We start from the raw sequence: 16,564 nt of genomic DNA, 5'->3' as shown, positions 1-16,564 counted from the left end.
CAACGAATAAGGATTGGCATATTGATCTGTTGCACAGCGTGGTTGCTCAGTTGTAGGCGGCGGCGGCGGTGGTGGTCGATTGTTCGGAGCAAGCGGTGGAGGAACTAATGAACTCATTAGAAGAGATGATTAAGGAAATTTCAAATAGCGATATCGGAATCAAAATTGCAACTAGATCCGATCACCCAGGACTCAATCAAAGAGAAAATAAAAGAATCAGGACCAGAAACAAGATCCGAAGAAACAAATCACAAATCGTGATAACAAGGAGCTGAATAAAACGAGAAATCGATGGAAGTGGAAGACTCATTTCCGATCAATGAATGCGGAAGCAAAAGAAAATCAAAAAGGGAGCTCTGATACCATATTAAAGTCCGATTAACCGGAAAAGTGATGAACGATCGGAGGAGAGAAACACCGTTTTATTAATCACATCCAAAAGTTTGTTACAAGACGTTAAGTCTGATTAATTCTCATACACAAGCTTATAAGCTTAATACTAAACCAGACTCTAATCTTGGTTAACTGAAATAACCGGTTCAAATCATAAACCATCAATCCTAATAAATGATTCTTGATTCATAAGTGACGATCGTGTTTCTTGTTTAAATCGAAAAGAACAATGTCATTAGGCATCTAAAATCCACATTCATTGCAACAATTCATGTATATATAATGGTTGATTTCATATTATATACTAGTGTACATATATTATATTTCATAAATTAAAGGAAGAGAAATAACTCCAAACAAAAAAGACTATATATATATATATATATATATTACTAGTTCTCTACGGTTACGTGAGGTAGAAAATAAAACTAACAGGAAACATTTATCATTTGTCAAACATTACTTTTTTATTTTCTTTTTGGTTTAAACATTACTTTTAAGTACAGATTATATAACGATATCAGATCTTTTTATATACAATTTCTTGATTGGTTTACACCGAAGGTGAAGGCTCTTTAATCTTTTGGACGTGGAATCCATAAACCTTAGACATACGATACCTTCCTTTTTCATCTCGATCACCGTCAACATTCGAAACTTATGTTGTCTGCTCTTATACACATGCATGCATTATACATGTATGGTATATGTACGTACGTGCACTCACATGACACTACTCATACATGCAGACATGACACATGTATGAAAAGGTGTACAGTGTACACTATACCTGTGTGTGGGATATTCATTCATTCACCAATTGATCTAATCAATAATAGTTTTATTTTTGTTTGGACGGTAAAAGACTAAAAAGAGTAATGCTCCCTTTTCCTAACGGCAGAAAAGGAGGAAGTTAAAAATAATCAAAAGTGAACTACTCTCATTATTTTATTAGGAAGCATATAAGTAGATATGGACGGTCCCAACTTTATTCGACGACCATGTTTTAAGTCGTCAGCATTTTGACAATAGTCATTTGGCCGTCCCTTTTCAAAGGAGCTTTCTCTCTTTTTATGAATTTTCTATTTTCTGCTTTTTTCATCTCGACTCAATTGTTACTTATTTTTATAACCAACATGTTTATTAAAATAATGAATATCGTCATCGCTTTTCCTAATCCTTTCTGGTTTTGTATAAATTCATCACGGTTTAACTTACAAATGCTACCAGCTATATCGAGTTTTACACTTGAATGATTATATTGTTCATGTCTAAAGTAATACTTAAGCGATTACATTTTGAATGATGTTAACTCATTAGAATCTAGGAGTATTCGAACATCAATTTTATTACAATTTCAGATAAATAACGTTTTCTACTTTTTGTTACACTTAAAATGGCGCCATCATTTGGATCTGGACTTTTTTGTATTGTTATTTGTTTTGAAGTTTAATATTAATGGAAACATTGAGTGTTTTTGTTTGTTTGTTGACAGCACAATGAGTTGTTACCTATACACTACTAGGTTTTAATGGCTAATATTATAACCATTCATTCTACCTGGCATCAAGTTAATTCATGCGACTCTTTTCCTACGAATTAAATTTTAATTTACATCAACAAACCCACCCCATCAGTATTTATTTAGACCACACCCATCATGTGAAAATGAGAGAGTTCAGTTTATTTTGTCTAAAAGGCATACGCAAATCATTAAAATCCATGAAGTTAGAAATACAAGATCATATAATGTTACAACTTACAAGAGAATCTGTTTCTCGATCGTTCTTCATACTTATATTGTGAACTGAAAATATCACGCCAGGTATGTGCATTTGGTAACATCCAATTCAGAAATATATTCATAGAATATAATAATTCAAAAGAGAAAAGTGAGAATTTTTTTGTAGATGCACACATGATTGAATGAATTATTCGTAAGAGAGACAAGTTAAGCTCATATTAGTTATACAGAGGTGTCAATCAAACTCAACTCCATGTTAGCACATGGATACCTTTGGCAACTTTACGGTGCAAGAATAAAATCGTTAGATTCTTTATAGTTCATGTATATATCAATATATGTAACACTGAATCTTCTATTTCAAAACAAAATAAATATAATCAATCTGGATGAAAATTGAAACACGTTTTGATTTTCTAGTTGGACAGTTCTGTTTTTTTCCCTCTTTATGGGGAACAATGGAACATACAATATTCTACCAATCCGAAAATGGCGACGATAGTCTCTCATTTTTTGTGGCTCGATGAATGAGTCGAAGATTGTTGACTATCTTTTTGTATTTTATTCTGAGTAGAGAGTAGGACCGTGACTGGAAGATACTCATACGGGAAATGAAAAGAAGTATAAGGAGAAGAAAAAAAGTCTCTCTATAGATAGTAGAAGAGCTCACTCTCAAGTCTTAACTTTATATTTTTTTCTCGTTTCTCTCTTTTTCCTTCCACTAATTTTATCGTATACACACCAATGTATTCAAAGGAGATAAAAATTTGACACATTTGTGACATTTGAATGTACAATTATTGTGTTTGTGTCTTCTCAAACTACATCCTTTTTAACTATAACGACATCAAATCTACATATCACTTATTCACCACCAATCAATATCTTTGAATCATATTAGTACTGAACACTAATTAAAAATAAGATGATGGTTGGAGAAAATGTTTAAATATAGGTAGGAATACTCGTAAAGTCTTCCAGATAAATTTTTATAACACACTAACTAAATACCCTTTAATACATGTGAAATTGTCTATGAGTCAAAAATGGTGTAAGGGTATCTTTATAGGGAGATCAGTTTAGAGTGTTCTTAGAGTATAAATATTGTGAAAATAATGCAAGATCAGTAGTTAAGAACTTTTGTTAAGAAGTTAGTTATTGGAAGAATATGTTTAAAATCTTAAGATTTAACAATATAATATTCTTAAGCATATTACAATTATAAAAATTTATAAAATAACATTTTAATTGCAAACTTATAAAACTTTTACAAAAATTCAAATTACAATACCAAAATTTTTATGAAACAAAAAAAAAACATTGTAAATAAAATTTTTTTTAAAAAACAAACAAACATATATCTTAATTAATTAAACAAGACAAACAGTTTATTTAATTAATACATAGATTAATATCCAAATTTATTCCATATATTCTCAATCAAATCTTCCTTTAATTTGTGATGTGCTTGTTTATCACGAATTATTGTATTGCCATCACCTAAACCCTCAAGATTTGTAGGCATATTTACTGAAGAGGTAAGATCCAGAGTAGTTCCAGTTCCATCTTCTTGTTGGAATTCTTGTTCGTCATAGAGTGTGTATGAATCTCGTTCATCTTCGACAATCATATTATGGAGTATGAGACATGCTCTTATAAAATATGCAATTTTACCCTTTGACTATAAAAGATATGGATTTTTAATCATGGCAAATCTAGATTGCAGGACTCCAAATGCACGCTCAACATCTTTTCGTGCACCTTCTTGACGTTCTACAAACAATCGATAATTGGGGTGCTATGGTTGTGGGATGGATTTAACAAATGTTGCCCATTCGGGGTAAATACCATCCGTCAGATAGTAAGCCAAATTATACTCATTTCCGTTGACATAGTACGTAACTTTGGGAGCTCGGCCGTAAATAATGTCATTACATACTGGTGATTGATCAAGAACATTTAAATCGTTACAAGTACTTGGAGCTCCAAAAAATGCATGTCATATCCAGAGATCTTGTGAAGCTACCACCTCCAAAACAATTGTTGGCTTACCGGTGCCTCTTGAATACATTCATTTCCAAGCGGTTGGGCAATTTTTCCACTTCCAGTGCATACAATCGATGCTTCCAACCATCCCGGGAAAACCCCTCTGTTCTCCATAAAAGAGTAGCCTTTGAAGATCCTCTGGTGTTGGTCGGCGTAGGGATTCAGTGCCAAACAAGTCAACTATTCCGACGACGAAATGTTCCAAACATTTACGAGCAGTACATTCAGCAAGACGTATATATTCGTCAACTGAGTCCGACCCAGTCCTATATGCTAATAGTCGAATTGCTGCAGTACATTGTTGTAGCGGTGATAGACCATTCCGGAAGGTTGCATCCCTTTTTGGCTTAAAATATGGAACTTCTTCACTGAGACGATTCAAAATACGCAAGAACAACGGCTTGTTCATTCGAAACTGTCAGCGGAATTGGTGAGCATTGTAAGTCGGATTATCAGAAAAATAATCATTCCACAAACGTTCATGTCCTTCTTCGCGTTTTCTATCGATATATGTACGTGGTTTCCTTTCAACCGGAATTTCCTCTTCAAATTGGTTACTAAATTGCTCTTGAAAGAATTGGTTTAAATTATCATTATTGGGATCATAATGGTAGTGAAAATTGTTGGAAGAAGATGCCATAAAAGCTATGTGTTAATAAGATGAACAAAGAGAGAAGAGAATTGTATGTTTTTGGTGAGAGAAAGAAATTGGTTTGATTTTGAATAAGATGAACAAAAGAGAGAAGATGAACAAAAGAGAGAAGAGAATGTATGTTTGATTTTGATGATTTACACTCTTGTGCTCTTCTCATATATATATATATATATATATAGTGGGAACAATCGGATAAACATACAATTCTTGTGATGGTGCAGCCTTCTCTTTACCTTTGTTCCTTGATTTTTTCATTGCCTTTATGCCAGCAGGCCTGCTCTCGTGCTCACCCACAATAGACCCTGAAGATGGTGCAGCATCATCGGCTTTTCTTTTGTTAGAGCTGGTTGTCTTTGGAGTGGGGTTCATAGGCTCCAAATTAATCCATTTCTGTTCAAAGCGAATCACATTCCAAGCATACTCCAAACCAAACTTCCTCTTGTACAGCTTAGTGTAGAGTTGGTGAGCATTCTGCAGAATATCCAAATCATTCATGCCACTAGCTTTCTCACCCTTTGCCTCTGCATAAGCTCCACCAAACTTACTCACTTCCCTGCTGATTTTTTGCCATCGTTGTCTACAATGGTCAGGGAGCCTTGGTTCACCACCACCAAGTACATGATCACTTGTTGCATAATAGTCACCAATGCGCTTCCAAAAGGACCCAAACTGTTGATCATTACTAGCATCCTTCGATGTGTTTAACCAGCCGCTTATTAGGACTAAGTCATCTTGTGCGGACCATATCCTTCTCTCCCTACGCTGTTATGCTGTCTCTTCTGTTTGACTAGGAGGTTGACTCGGCTGTGAACTAGTTTGTGAACTAAAAGAAGGGATTTGAGAGGAATCAACGTTTACATTGGAAGCAAAGCTGTCAATATGGGAAGTTTAGAAGACTAAAGTAGGATTGAGACTGGCTATTAGGAGTATTATTTGATTCCATAGCAAGCAGATTTAAAACGGAAGAAGGTGAGGAAGAGAGATTATTGAAAAGTTCTTAGAGATTGGTAAGAAAGAAGGAAATAAGATTGGTTAATATAGAGAAGTTAAGAAGATCATTAAATTCAAAGTTTGGTGTTGTTAGAGAATTTTAATTCTAAATAACCATTACCTACTTCAGTCAAATCAGAAGTAAATAAAGGTCATTTAGTGTTTTAAATATGTAAACCATAAAAGTTTGGTTTCGTTAAAGCATTGAACTCAGTTTACAACTATAGTCTACACTATCACAACTAAACAACCAACATAGACCATCGGAATCACCATCACAATAACCAAGCAAACAACACTTTAAAGGCAACTACAATCACTTAAAATCTGTGAATAACCAATTACTACACAACTACACAAACCAATCAAACATATTATACAATAGACAAACCAATCAACCATCCGATACCATCACAACTAAAGTTCAGTTTCGTTAATGCGATAAACCAACCTAGACCATCGCAATCACCATCACAATAACCAAGCAAACAACACTTTACAAGCAACTACTCAAACATATTATACAATAGACAAACCAATCTTTAAACCAATCACTCAAACACCACTCAAACACAAACCATTTAGACTATAGTAGCAATTGAAACCAATCTTTAAGTGATTCAAACCATTAGACTATATTAGCGATTCAAACCCATCTTTAAACCAATCACTCAAACACCACTCAAACAAAAACCATTAGACTATAGTAGTGATTCAAACCATTAAACTCAGACACCACTCTTCGAACACAAACCACTCAAACATATTATACAATAGACATTCCAATCACTCAAACACCACTCAAATCTTTAAACCAAAATGGTCGAACATTGCATTACATATAGTGAGTTTGACTTACCTTTTACTTTCGAGTAAAGAATGTTGTTGATGGTGGTCCGATTTAATTTGCCCTGCTTAACCTCACCTACATGCCTCATAAACAAACCAAAATCGATTAATGTTTATCGGTGTAAAGTTGATTTCAATTAGAGGGCAAAATCGATTAGAAATCACTCATACAAATCGATTAAGATTGATTTTCAATACAACACACGAAATGAGATTAGGTTTATAACACACAAACTCGAAACCTTATAACATGATACTAAATCGAAACCTAATTCAGAGATGAGATTAGGTTTATATCGCTGGAGATTACCTTGTCTATATCGCTGGAGATGAGATTTGCGAGGCAGAGGAGACAGAGGAGACAGAGAAGACGAGGAGATCTTGAGCTTGGCGAGACAGAGGAGATCTCTTGACTTGGCGAGACAGAGGAGACAGAGGAGACGAGGAGATCGCTGGACTTGCGAGACAGAGGAGACAGGCAAAATTACCTCTTGAATTTGGTGTTTTAATGGCCGGAAAACACACCGGAATCGGAGACGATGGTGATGAGAACACAAATCTCTCGCCGTTTCGCCGTTTGGGAGAGAAGAAGAAAACCCTAGGTTTCGAGACTGAACAAAATGAAAAATGAAACGAAGGTTCGGTTGGAAAATAATTCTTTCCAATCCGCGAGAGACACATCACACAAGATCAGGCCCAACAACAGTTCTAGAATAAGATCAATGAGCCTGATCTTAAGTCCACTATTCCATTATTTTCATTTTTAAACGGCCTAAGAACACACCAATCTGATATACCGATAAAGACGGCCTAACAAATAGGAAACGAACAAGTCTAATTTTATCACTTAGATGGGTATAAAAAGAAAACATTCGAATGTTTTACTTGGTTGATGGCTTTATCATACTTTCTTAAATTGCATTATTTGTTATAGTAATTTTTCTTTTCTCTTTTCTTTTTCTGTAAAAACCTTTTTTTGCAGGTGAAATTTTATTTAATGGGTTTGGCTCGGTATGAAATATAAAAGCCCAATAAGCTTAAAAACTAGGCTTCTTCTAGTACGTTCCAGTATCCTCCAAAAGACTCTCTCACTCCCTTCGTTTTGTGTCTGTCAGTAATATAAACACACAAATTTGCAGCTTTTCTCTGTGCAGACTCTTACGTTTCGTATCCTCCTCTGTAACAAGGCTAGGCTGCTCTCACTGAGATTTCGTATCCATGGCGGAAGAGGTAGGGCTTGATTTGGAAGAACTCAGACAACTCCAGAACATAGCCAAGAGACCTCGTGTTCTCAATCTCATCAACTCCGAGATTTCCAATTTGGAGAAGGTACCTATTCCACAATTTTTTTTACCCCTTCATAAATCGTTTTGTTATAAGTAGGTTGCTCTTATCTAGAAATGGAACTTGGGATTTGTTTTGAGAGTTTAGAGAAGAACTGTTTCATTCTTTGTATTTGTGACATGTATGTGTGTCTGAATAATTAACATGGAGAAAGGGGATGACTTTACTTTTGGATTGAGTTTGTCAAAATAAAAATATCTACTTTGGTTTCTGATTAGATTGAATCGTTCTTTTTGTAGCTGAGAGACTCTGCTGCAATCACTTCAAATGCAAAGCCAGAGGTACCGGTGACAGTTCCTGCACCGGTTTCTACTTCGGTTAAGCCGGTTTCTCCGTCAGTGAGCTATGTGACCCTTGGAACATTCAGCTGGGATCAAGACAATGAAAAAGTCAAGGTATTAACTAATCAGTATTTTCCTTAATCTAGAGTAGACTCAATTTAATCCCACAAGTGAAGGTTTTGGTTATGTTAATGAGGTTTTTTTTTTTTTAAACAGGTGTACATATCTTTGGAAGGTGTTGATCAGGACAATGTTCAAGCTGAGTTCAAGCCAATGTCTTTGGACATCAAAATCCATGATGTACAAGGGAAAAATTACCGATGTGCGATCCCTAAGTTGCATAAGGAGATTGTGCCTGAGAAATGTAAAGTGCTTGTTAAGCCTAAGAGGATAGTTATCACGATGTTCAAGTCTTCCCGAGGAAACTGGCTTGATATACACTACAAAGAAGATAAGGTAATAATACAAAAACTCGAGAACTAAGCTATTGTCTTAGTATAGTGGTGGAGCATTTGTCTGGTGGAAACTAAACTAAGCTATTTTTTTTTTGTTTGGTTCAGATTAAACCGAGTTTGGAGAAAGAGAAAGACCCAATGGCTGGAATCATGGGCTTGATGAAGGTAATGATCTCTTTCATTCGTGTGGTTTTCTGAGATGTATGTTTGTGCATCTTCTCGCTAGTTGCTTATGATTCTTTTTATGTTTTGATGTGAATAAAACTACAGAACATGTATGAGGATGGAGATGAAGAAACAAAGAAGACAATAGCCAAAGCTTGGACAGATGCTAGGTCAGGCAAAGCAGCAGATCCTCTTAAAGGACTATGAAGCTTCTTTGACCAGTAATCATCATTCACTAGTTCGTCTTTTGTAACCAAGCAACTGTGCTTTTATTTTCTAGTGTGACAGTATCTTTGAAAGAACTTGACAAAAGCAAAACATCTGTTTCTTTGAGTTTAGGCGAATGTTACATTTGCTGTTTTGGATATTAGTTTCTTATAAGCAAGCATTCGAACTTTTGTTTGATATTCCTAAGCAACTAGAACTAGAAGCCTTTGTTTTCGAAGTTGAGCTGATCAAATCTTGCATGATTCTGAGATGTTTGAACTCATGGCATTGAATATTAGATTTTGGCAGCTAAGCGTTGAAATAACTTCAATTCTGAGACGAGGCCCTACCCGTCAGTTAGATGGGCTAAACGGGCCGCACCAGCCTGTACATGCACTCCTACCTAATTGACCGATGCAACTAACAACTACTTATCTTTCAGATTTAAAAATACGTAAGACGTGGCTACTTGTAAGTTGATTAAAGAAAAAATAGAGTCCGTTACGCCGTGAAATTCGAACAGTTCACAACATCCAAAAACAAATTCGATAAAACAAAATGTTCATAAATCAAGAACCAAGTTATTTTAATCAAGAACAAAATTGTACTAAACAAACAAATTACCCAAAACAGACATGATCAAAATGGTAGTAATAGTAAAACTCATTGATACTAAACAGAGAGTTGTGACGATTGTCTCTTACCATCATCAGTGTATCCCAAAGAAGGTGGTCGAACTGGTTTAGGACTCTCGACAGCAACATCACTAGCTGAACTCTGCTGAACCAAAACCGGATAAATGTCGGTAGAAACCGAGAGACGAGAAGGCGAAGCAGGGGAAGAAGGCGAAGGCGAGACCGATGGCAGTTCGGAAGCCGAAAACGAAGCCATAGAAAGAGTTCTAGTGATTGAAGGATTCACTTCAGCTACTTCTTCAATACCTTCATCGATATACACAACATCTTGCATAGTCAACTGATGGTACTCGACGATTTCTCTCAAGAACCTGTTCTCTCTAGCGTAAATGGAGTTCTCGTGAGCTAATCTTGCTTTCTCTGCCAACAATGTCTCTAGCTGAAGCCTGATTAGGTCATCATCAGCTGGATTGTTGTTACCTTTATCCCGGTTATCTCTTAACCGTTTGTTTTCTTCTTCCAGTTGAGAGCACCGTTCCTTAGCGAAAGCTAAATCGGCTTTAACCGTTTTCAACTCACGGAGGAGAAGCTTGGCTTTAGCTGCTGTAGCCATGGCTACGTCACGTGAAGCTTTGAGTTGAGACTCGTGTGGGTTTGGTTGTGTTAATGGTTGCCATGGACTGCTTGATCCAGAGGATTGGTTATAATTGTTGTTGTCTGAATCGAGTAGATCGGATCCTTTACGTCTGATTTGAGAAGCTACGATCGTACGACCTTCCCCGAACGCTTTCTCGAAACTGTCTCCGATCTGATTCAGAGAGGTTGTGATTTTGTCTATGCTTTTGCGTATGGTTGGATTCGAGGGCTCGGGAACGACGTCGTTATGTTGCTGTTGTTGTTGTTGTTGTTGCTCTTCTTCGTCTTCGAGGATTGATTTAGCTTTCTGAGCTAAGATCCCCCAGAATCCACGACTTTCGCTCTTATCCTCGTAAGCCGTGAATCCTTGAGCCTGAGATTTGGTGACTTTTTAGGTTTCTTGCAAGAAAAGTAATCTCATGAAAAGAGAAAAAGAGAGAGAGAGAGAGAGAGATCAGACCTGAGAGGAGGCACGGATTGCTTGAGCGGCAAGGGAGGAATGAGAAGAGAAAGATTGAGAAGATCTGAAGGATCCGCCATTGGAGTGACCTTTGAGATCACCATGATCGTGATCAGGTGGTTGATTATAAATGTCTTCTTTGAATGTTGAAGCCCTCGCGATCCCTTGTCTTCTCCGATACGCCATTTTTTGTTTGTTCTTCCTTGTTTTGATTCTTTCTCTGTTTTTTTTTAGCTTTTTGTTTTTTTTGGTTGATGTTGTTATTAAGAAATTTTGTTTATCGCAATTTTTACAACCTTTGATCCTCTGGTTTTACGTAATTCACGTTCTTAATAAGTTAGATTAATGTTTATTTAATCAGAAAAGGATACAAACATCAAAACGTGGCTTCTAAGGAAATGGGTTGACTCCTAAATAGTAAAGAGGCATGTTGTGAGTTGATTTTATGGGCTATAATAGTGATGGGCCAATGGCTCACAAAAGCTGAGTGTGTGAATCAATGTTGTGATTTCTTTTTGATGATTTTGACTTACTGATACTCTAGGGGAATAACTGACGACTATAAGACAGGCTAAATAGCATACTTTTGTCTTGTTTTTTTTCTCTTTATACTTCTTTTAAGTTTTGTAATGAAAACGGTCGAGTGGTAGTGCTATTTTTATATTAGCTTTTTTAATCAATTATAAAGTTAGGAAATTTTTCAAGAAGATGACTTGGAACCCATAAAAAGATTGATTTGATAGAGGTTTTTCTAATTCGAAGGTTCCCAACTTTTCAATGCAAAAGAATGTCAAAAGGTTTTGGTAAAAGGGAAAAAAAAAAAACATCACGCAAGAATGTCAAAAAGCTTCGGTCTCACCTTTTCCCATGAGACAGAAATTGAGGAGTGGTTACTGGATGACCAGTTTAGAGTTGGATTTTTGAAGTTTTCCTAGGAATTAATTTACCTTAAAAGTTTAATTGAAGAGATTCAGTATTAAATTTATTTTTCTGTGACCAATTTTCACGGTAGTCGTCACTCACTATAGTAATATTCTTGTGAAGCATAATTTATTGAGTGTTGTGATTTAATTGCAAACTTTAAGTGATTGATAAATATTATATTGTTGACCAAATTTTGAATTTTGCTATATGTTTACTAACTAAAACATTAACTTTTTCGAGTTTTAATGTTATTTTTAGATTTTGAGTTTGAAATATAAAATGTAGGAAAAACTATTGTTCCTTAAAAAAAAGAATTGTACTATTGCCTCTATCTTTATTAATGAGAAAAAAATCAAATTCTTTAAATGAAAAACAAATATATTTAAAATGTCATGATTGAGTCATAGATATAAAGCTTGGTGTAAATATAAACAGTTTCGTACATATTATAGAAGGAATGTCACCCTTTCCATTTCTCTTCTTAAGTAAAATGTTCCTAGTGTAATTTTTCATGGTGTAGATATTTCCCTACAGACACCGGAGAAATGCAAATCTACAGACAACGGGCCAAACATGAGCTGGCTTTGGACCCGTAGTTGCACTAAGAAAAGCTGCATGCAGTCACATCGTGCTCTTTTCCATTTAATGAATATAATTTCACATGGAATATTTGGATACAATTCTGTTTTACAAAATTGTAACGTGGCAGAAAATTCACCTATATATATTTCGATATGAATCATCTAAGAACAGAGCCAGCCCAAATATCAAGCTGGTGAAACATGTGCTTGCGGCCCAGTTCTAATAATTAAATTTTCGGTTCTTTTTTGGTCAAAAATCTCTTATAGCTCTACTGGTTAAAGACTAGGTGGAGAAGTGATAGGTGGCGGGTTTGATTCCTACAGTTGCAGAATGATTTAAAAGTATTTTCTTTTTAGTATGAATTAGGCCATTTTTAATTTAGGCTTGTGGCCTTCTAATTGTTAGCGGGCTCTGTCTAAGAACACCTATAANTGCAGATTCACATTTTTGCAGAAAATTATTATTATTATTTTTTTTTTGTCAACAAAAGATTAGCTCAAACGAGCCAATTTGGTGGAAAATTGTTTACATACAAAACATGATGCGGAGAGGTACGCGCTTGGCGTGCCAGAGAGTCCGCACTTACATTTGCGTTTCTAGAAATAAAAGATAGGGAGAAAGTCGAGAATTCTGTCCTGTCTACCTTGATGTCGTCTAGGTACGCCGAGAAAGCTGGCCAGTCCGAAGGAGAAGACACCATCTTCACCAAGTCTGAACAGTCTGTGTAGAACGCCACATCTCTGAAGTCATGTCCGATCATACACCGCATTGCCCAAATGAAAGCTTCTACTTCAGCATGCAAGGGAGAGAGACTTCGTCGAAAATTAGTAGCTCCTTTTATCAGCGTTGGGTCATGGACCGATGAACAAACCCATCCTGCACCAGCAAGCGGGTCACTCGGTTTCCAAGATCCATCTACGAAACAGCGATACCCCGTAAAAGATGTTGGAAGATTTACGGCGGGCCTCCTCTGACCGGGCTCTGGTGCGTTTACGGCTGAGGTCAAAACCATAATATCACCCTCCACCTGCGCCTGTTGCCATGTCATAGCCTCACCTTCCGCGACCAAAACAATTTCCTCGGGCCGCTCGTCAATATTTTCATAGACCCGTGCATTCCGAGCTTTCCAAATATACCACATAAGCCAGGGAAACGTTGAAACCTGAGATGCTGGATTATTTTGACCCAAAAAATGATCAACATTTGCAAACACGGACTCCGTGGGGAAAGAGTTCGGCCCCACCGGTACATGTGCTAGAGCCCAAACCTGGCGAGCTGGAGGACAAACAAAAATGGCATGATTTATTGTTTCCTCCTCAGCACCACACCGGACACATCCCGGATCGCACGCAATGCCCCGCCGTGCCAAATTCGCCGCCACCGGGATACACCCTGATAAGACTTGCCACATAAAATGTTGAATTTTTGGTGAACAAGGAACCCTCCAAACACTAGCCAGTAGGGAAGTAATCTCTGGACCACATCCAGAAGCCTGAAAAGTCCGAGGAACTTCCTGACGGGCCAAGTGATAACCAGACTTCACCGTATACTTTCCCGTTTTTGTAAAATGCCAACCGAACTGGTCAGCATTTTGAATGCTACGTAAAGGTATCGCCCTTATCAATTCAACATCCGTCGGATCGAAAAGCTCATTGAGCAAGTCCAAACGTCAAGTATTTGTTCGACGATCAATTAATTGAGTCACGGTTAGATTGGGGTCCATATGCGGGCCCGTGCATAAAGCTGGTCTCGGGAATTGAGCTGGTATCCAGGAGTCATTCCATACTGAGTGGTAACTTTGGTTTTATTATCATTATTAGACTATATTAATATTTTTAGGAATCAAAGGTGTAAGTACTAAAATGTGTACATATTACATAGTTTGAAAGTGTGATATATATATATATGGACAAGATTGAGAGAAAGTGTATGATTGGAAAGTTTAGTTTACATCAAAAAAAGTTCACATAATAAAATCATGTCATTTTAAAATTATTATGGGTAAGTTTTAAAAGCATCTCCACTGGAGAGTGCTCATCAAAAAATTAATCAATAAAAAAATAATATAATGAGAAGAGAGAAGAAGAAAAAAGGAGAACCGATATTCAGATTACTTTCAGAAGAAACAACCGATGTCGTTAAATTAATGGTTGATATTAATAAAAAATAAAAATATATAAATATAATAAAAATAATATATTTTTTAGAGCAACCTTTTCCCTTGCTGATGGTCTAAGTGAGTTTTTAATATAAACTAGGTGCTTCCCCACGCAACGCGTGGGTTGTGCTAGTTGGCACTTTCTTGTTTTTTTTTTGTTTTTTCGTTTTCTCTTTTGTATTATTTCGTTTTAATTAGGCATATACGGGTTTTGCCGTCACTTATATTTATACACTATATGTTTATACCATTTCGTTCAAATGTGTATAATTGTGGCGTTTATTTTTTATGAATTATGAAGATGTTGTTTCTTGCTTTTGAGGATCCAATCTTATCATTGACTGATATTGTTTCCAATACATTTATTGTATTATATATTTTCTAATTAACTGCTTATGTAAACCCTTCATACGTTGATGTTGCAATAATAAGTTATTTTTTTAAAATATCTTCCGTGTAAGTGATTATGTTTGTATGCCCATGTTTTGGTCTAATATCAATAAGATCGTTTCTGTTTTTCTTTAGTTGGCTTTGAAACCAATATTGAGTTAAGCAAATAATGGGTCGAATTATGGTGTTAATAAGTAATATAAATTCTTATGTATATATATTGTATATATGTGACTATAAATTTAGCTAACTAAAAAATTATGTAATATTTAAATACAATCTTGAACATATATATATATATATATATATATATTTTTATTTGTGGGAGTAATGTATGAAATTATTGGATAGAAGTTATTTTTGAGTTAAATGACCTTTAATGTCTTTAAAGTGAGTTAAATATTAATAAATTTTTATATGTGTCTTGACTTTTTTAAAAAGGAATACCAAGTGTTTCCTTCCAAATTTGAAGTGATATAGTATTTTAGTTTTCTTATATGATTTTATGAACTTCAATGTAAAAGTTTTTCAAAGTAATAAGTACACTCACTGATTGAATTATAAAATTTGGAGAAATGTTTATTTCGTTTAATCATCTGCTCTTTTAAATAAATTAAATAAGTATGTTGTTATTCCTACAAATAGGACAACATATATTATAGTTTAACCATGGAGTTAAGCAATGGAAATGGAACTTGTGATTGCAAGACAAAATGCTTATATGTTACACATTGATCATTTAAAAATGAATAGGAACATCTAATTCTCAAATAAAGTTGATTGTTTTGTTAAAACCAACATATGTGAATTTAAATTTAACTATACAAATTTAAAAAATAAATATGAATAGATTAGAAAGGCAAGAAATATAAAAGAAATATTTTTTTATATAAATAAAATAAAAATTGAAAAAATGTTAAATATATAAAATATTTTCTACATTAAAATATAGAATCAAACTCTTACAAGTTACAACATATATGAGATATATAACAACATTTGATATTTGTAGGAGAGGAGGAGAGAATGTTTACTATAAAATGATAATCCAAATTAGATAATGGAGATGAATCTTTAAAAAATAGAACAATGTAATATCTATATATATATAAACCTTTCTAAAGCTATGCTCAGTTACTGTGATCTCAATATTAGATATATTATTCATATTAATCAGAAAAAAAGAAGTCACGTTCGGAGGTTTTGGTGGAGGAGTTAACCAAATCTGAATTCTGGATAACCAAAATTAATATATCTAATACTCAATGATCAATCTCGATTGCACACTCTCTCACGTATTGAGATCAATGTAGCGTCCAAAGTCTAACATATGTCTCTGTTTCAAATCCACGTATTTAGCCAACCAAAATATGAATATAAGTTTAACCAACCAAAATAAATAAAAATATTAAAATTTAACCAAAAATAATTTCTCTTGAAAGATAATAAGTTAGTAGGAGGAATGAATTAATGTACAATTATTGGATAGGAGTTACATTTGAGTTAAATGGAGTTACATGTCTTTAATTATAAATATATATTTTAATTTTTTATAACCTAAAATAAAAGGAATACCAAGTGGCTGAATCAAAATTCACATGATTTGGTTGTTTGTTGATATAAACTCAACACTTACACATAATATTTCAA

General features: G+C 34.9%; 3 protein-coding genes across 3 annotated transcripts; 1 reads left to right on the top strand and 2 right to left on the bottom strand.

The window, feature by feature from the left end:
• Nucleotides 4,209-5,518, bottom strand: LOC104759522. Its single transcript, XM_010482432.1, has 3 exons — nt 5,457-5,518; nt 5,041-5,391; nt 4,209-4,551 (listed from the first exon to the last, which is right to left on the bottom strand). The coding sequence occupies exons 1-3, from the start codon at nt 5,516-5,518 to the stop codon at nt 4,209-4,211; spliced, it is 756 nt and encodes a 251-aa protein (XP_010480734.1).
• LOC104757348 (calcyclin-binding protein-like) lies at nt 7,784-9,287 on the top strand. The gene is made up of 5 exons (XM_010480075.2): nt 7,784-8,006; nt 8,261-8,416; nt 8,519-8,758; nt 8,863-8,922; nt 9,028-9,287. Exons 1-5 carry the CDS (start codon nt 7,896-7,898, stop codon nt 9,127-9,129), a joined length of 669 nt encoding a protein of 222 aa, XP_010478377.1. The 5' UTR covers nt 7,784-7,895; the 3' UTR covers nt 9,130-9,287.
• Nucleotides 9,416-11,095, bottom strand: LOC104757346. Its single transcript, XM_010480074.2, has 2 exons — nt 10,861-11,095; nt 9,416-10,773 (listed from the first exon to the last, which is right to left on the bottom strand). Exons 1-2 carry the CDS (start codon nt 11,044-11,046, stop codon nt 9,802-9,804), a joined length of 1,158 nt encoding a protein of 385 aa, XP_010478376.1. The 5' UTR covers nt 11,047-11,095; the 3' UTR covers nt 9,416-9,801.

The sequence above is a fragment of the Camelina sativa genome, chromosome 17 (assembly GCF_000633955.1).
Source record: "Camelina sativa cultivar DH55 chromosome 17, Cs, whole genome shotgun sequence".
In the NCBI taxonomy this organism is placed as follows: Eukaryota; Viridiplantae; Streptophyta; class Magnoliopsida; order Brassicales; family Brassicaceae; genus Camelina; species Camelina sativa.
Note: the sequence above shows the minus strand (reverse complement) of the source record. Positions and strands in the feature narration are given on the sequence as shown.

Bases quoted from the DNA above. Each gene is read 5' to 3' on its own strand.
- LOC104759522 (XM_010482432.1), bottom strand. From the start codon at position 5,518: ATGATCAACAGTTTGGGTCCTTTTGGAAGCGCATTGGTGACTATTATG. The intron at 5,392-5,456 runs GTACTTGGTGGT...AAAAATCAGCAG, and splicing joins ATTATGCAACAAGTGATCAT to GGAAGTGAGTAAGTTTGGTG. The intron at 4,552-5,040 runs GTATGTTTATCC...GAATCGTCTCAG, and splicing joins GCTGCACCATCACAAGAATT to TGAAGAAGTTCCATATTTTA.
- LOC104757348 (XM_010480075.2), top strand. From the start codon at position 7,896: ATGGCGGAAGAGGTAGGGCTTGATTTGGAAGAACTCAGACAACTCCAG. The intron at 8,417-8,518 runs GTATTAACTAAT...TTTTTTAAACAG, and splicing joins AAGACAATGAAAAAGTCAAG to GTGTACATATCTTTGGAAGG. The intron at 8,759-8,862 runs GTAATAATACAA...TGTTTGGTTCAG, and splicing joins TACACTACAAAGAAGATAAG to ATTAAACCGAGTTTGGAGAA.
- LOC104757346 (XM_010480074.2), bottom strand. From the start codon at position 11,046: ATGGCGTATCGGAGAAGACAAGGGATCGCGAGGGCTTCAACATTCAAA. The intron at 10,774-10,860 runs GTCTGATCTCTC...ACCAAATCTCAG, and splicing joins CAATCCGTGCCTCCTCTCAG to GCTCAAGGATTCACGGCTTA.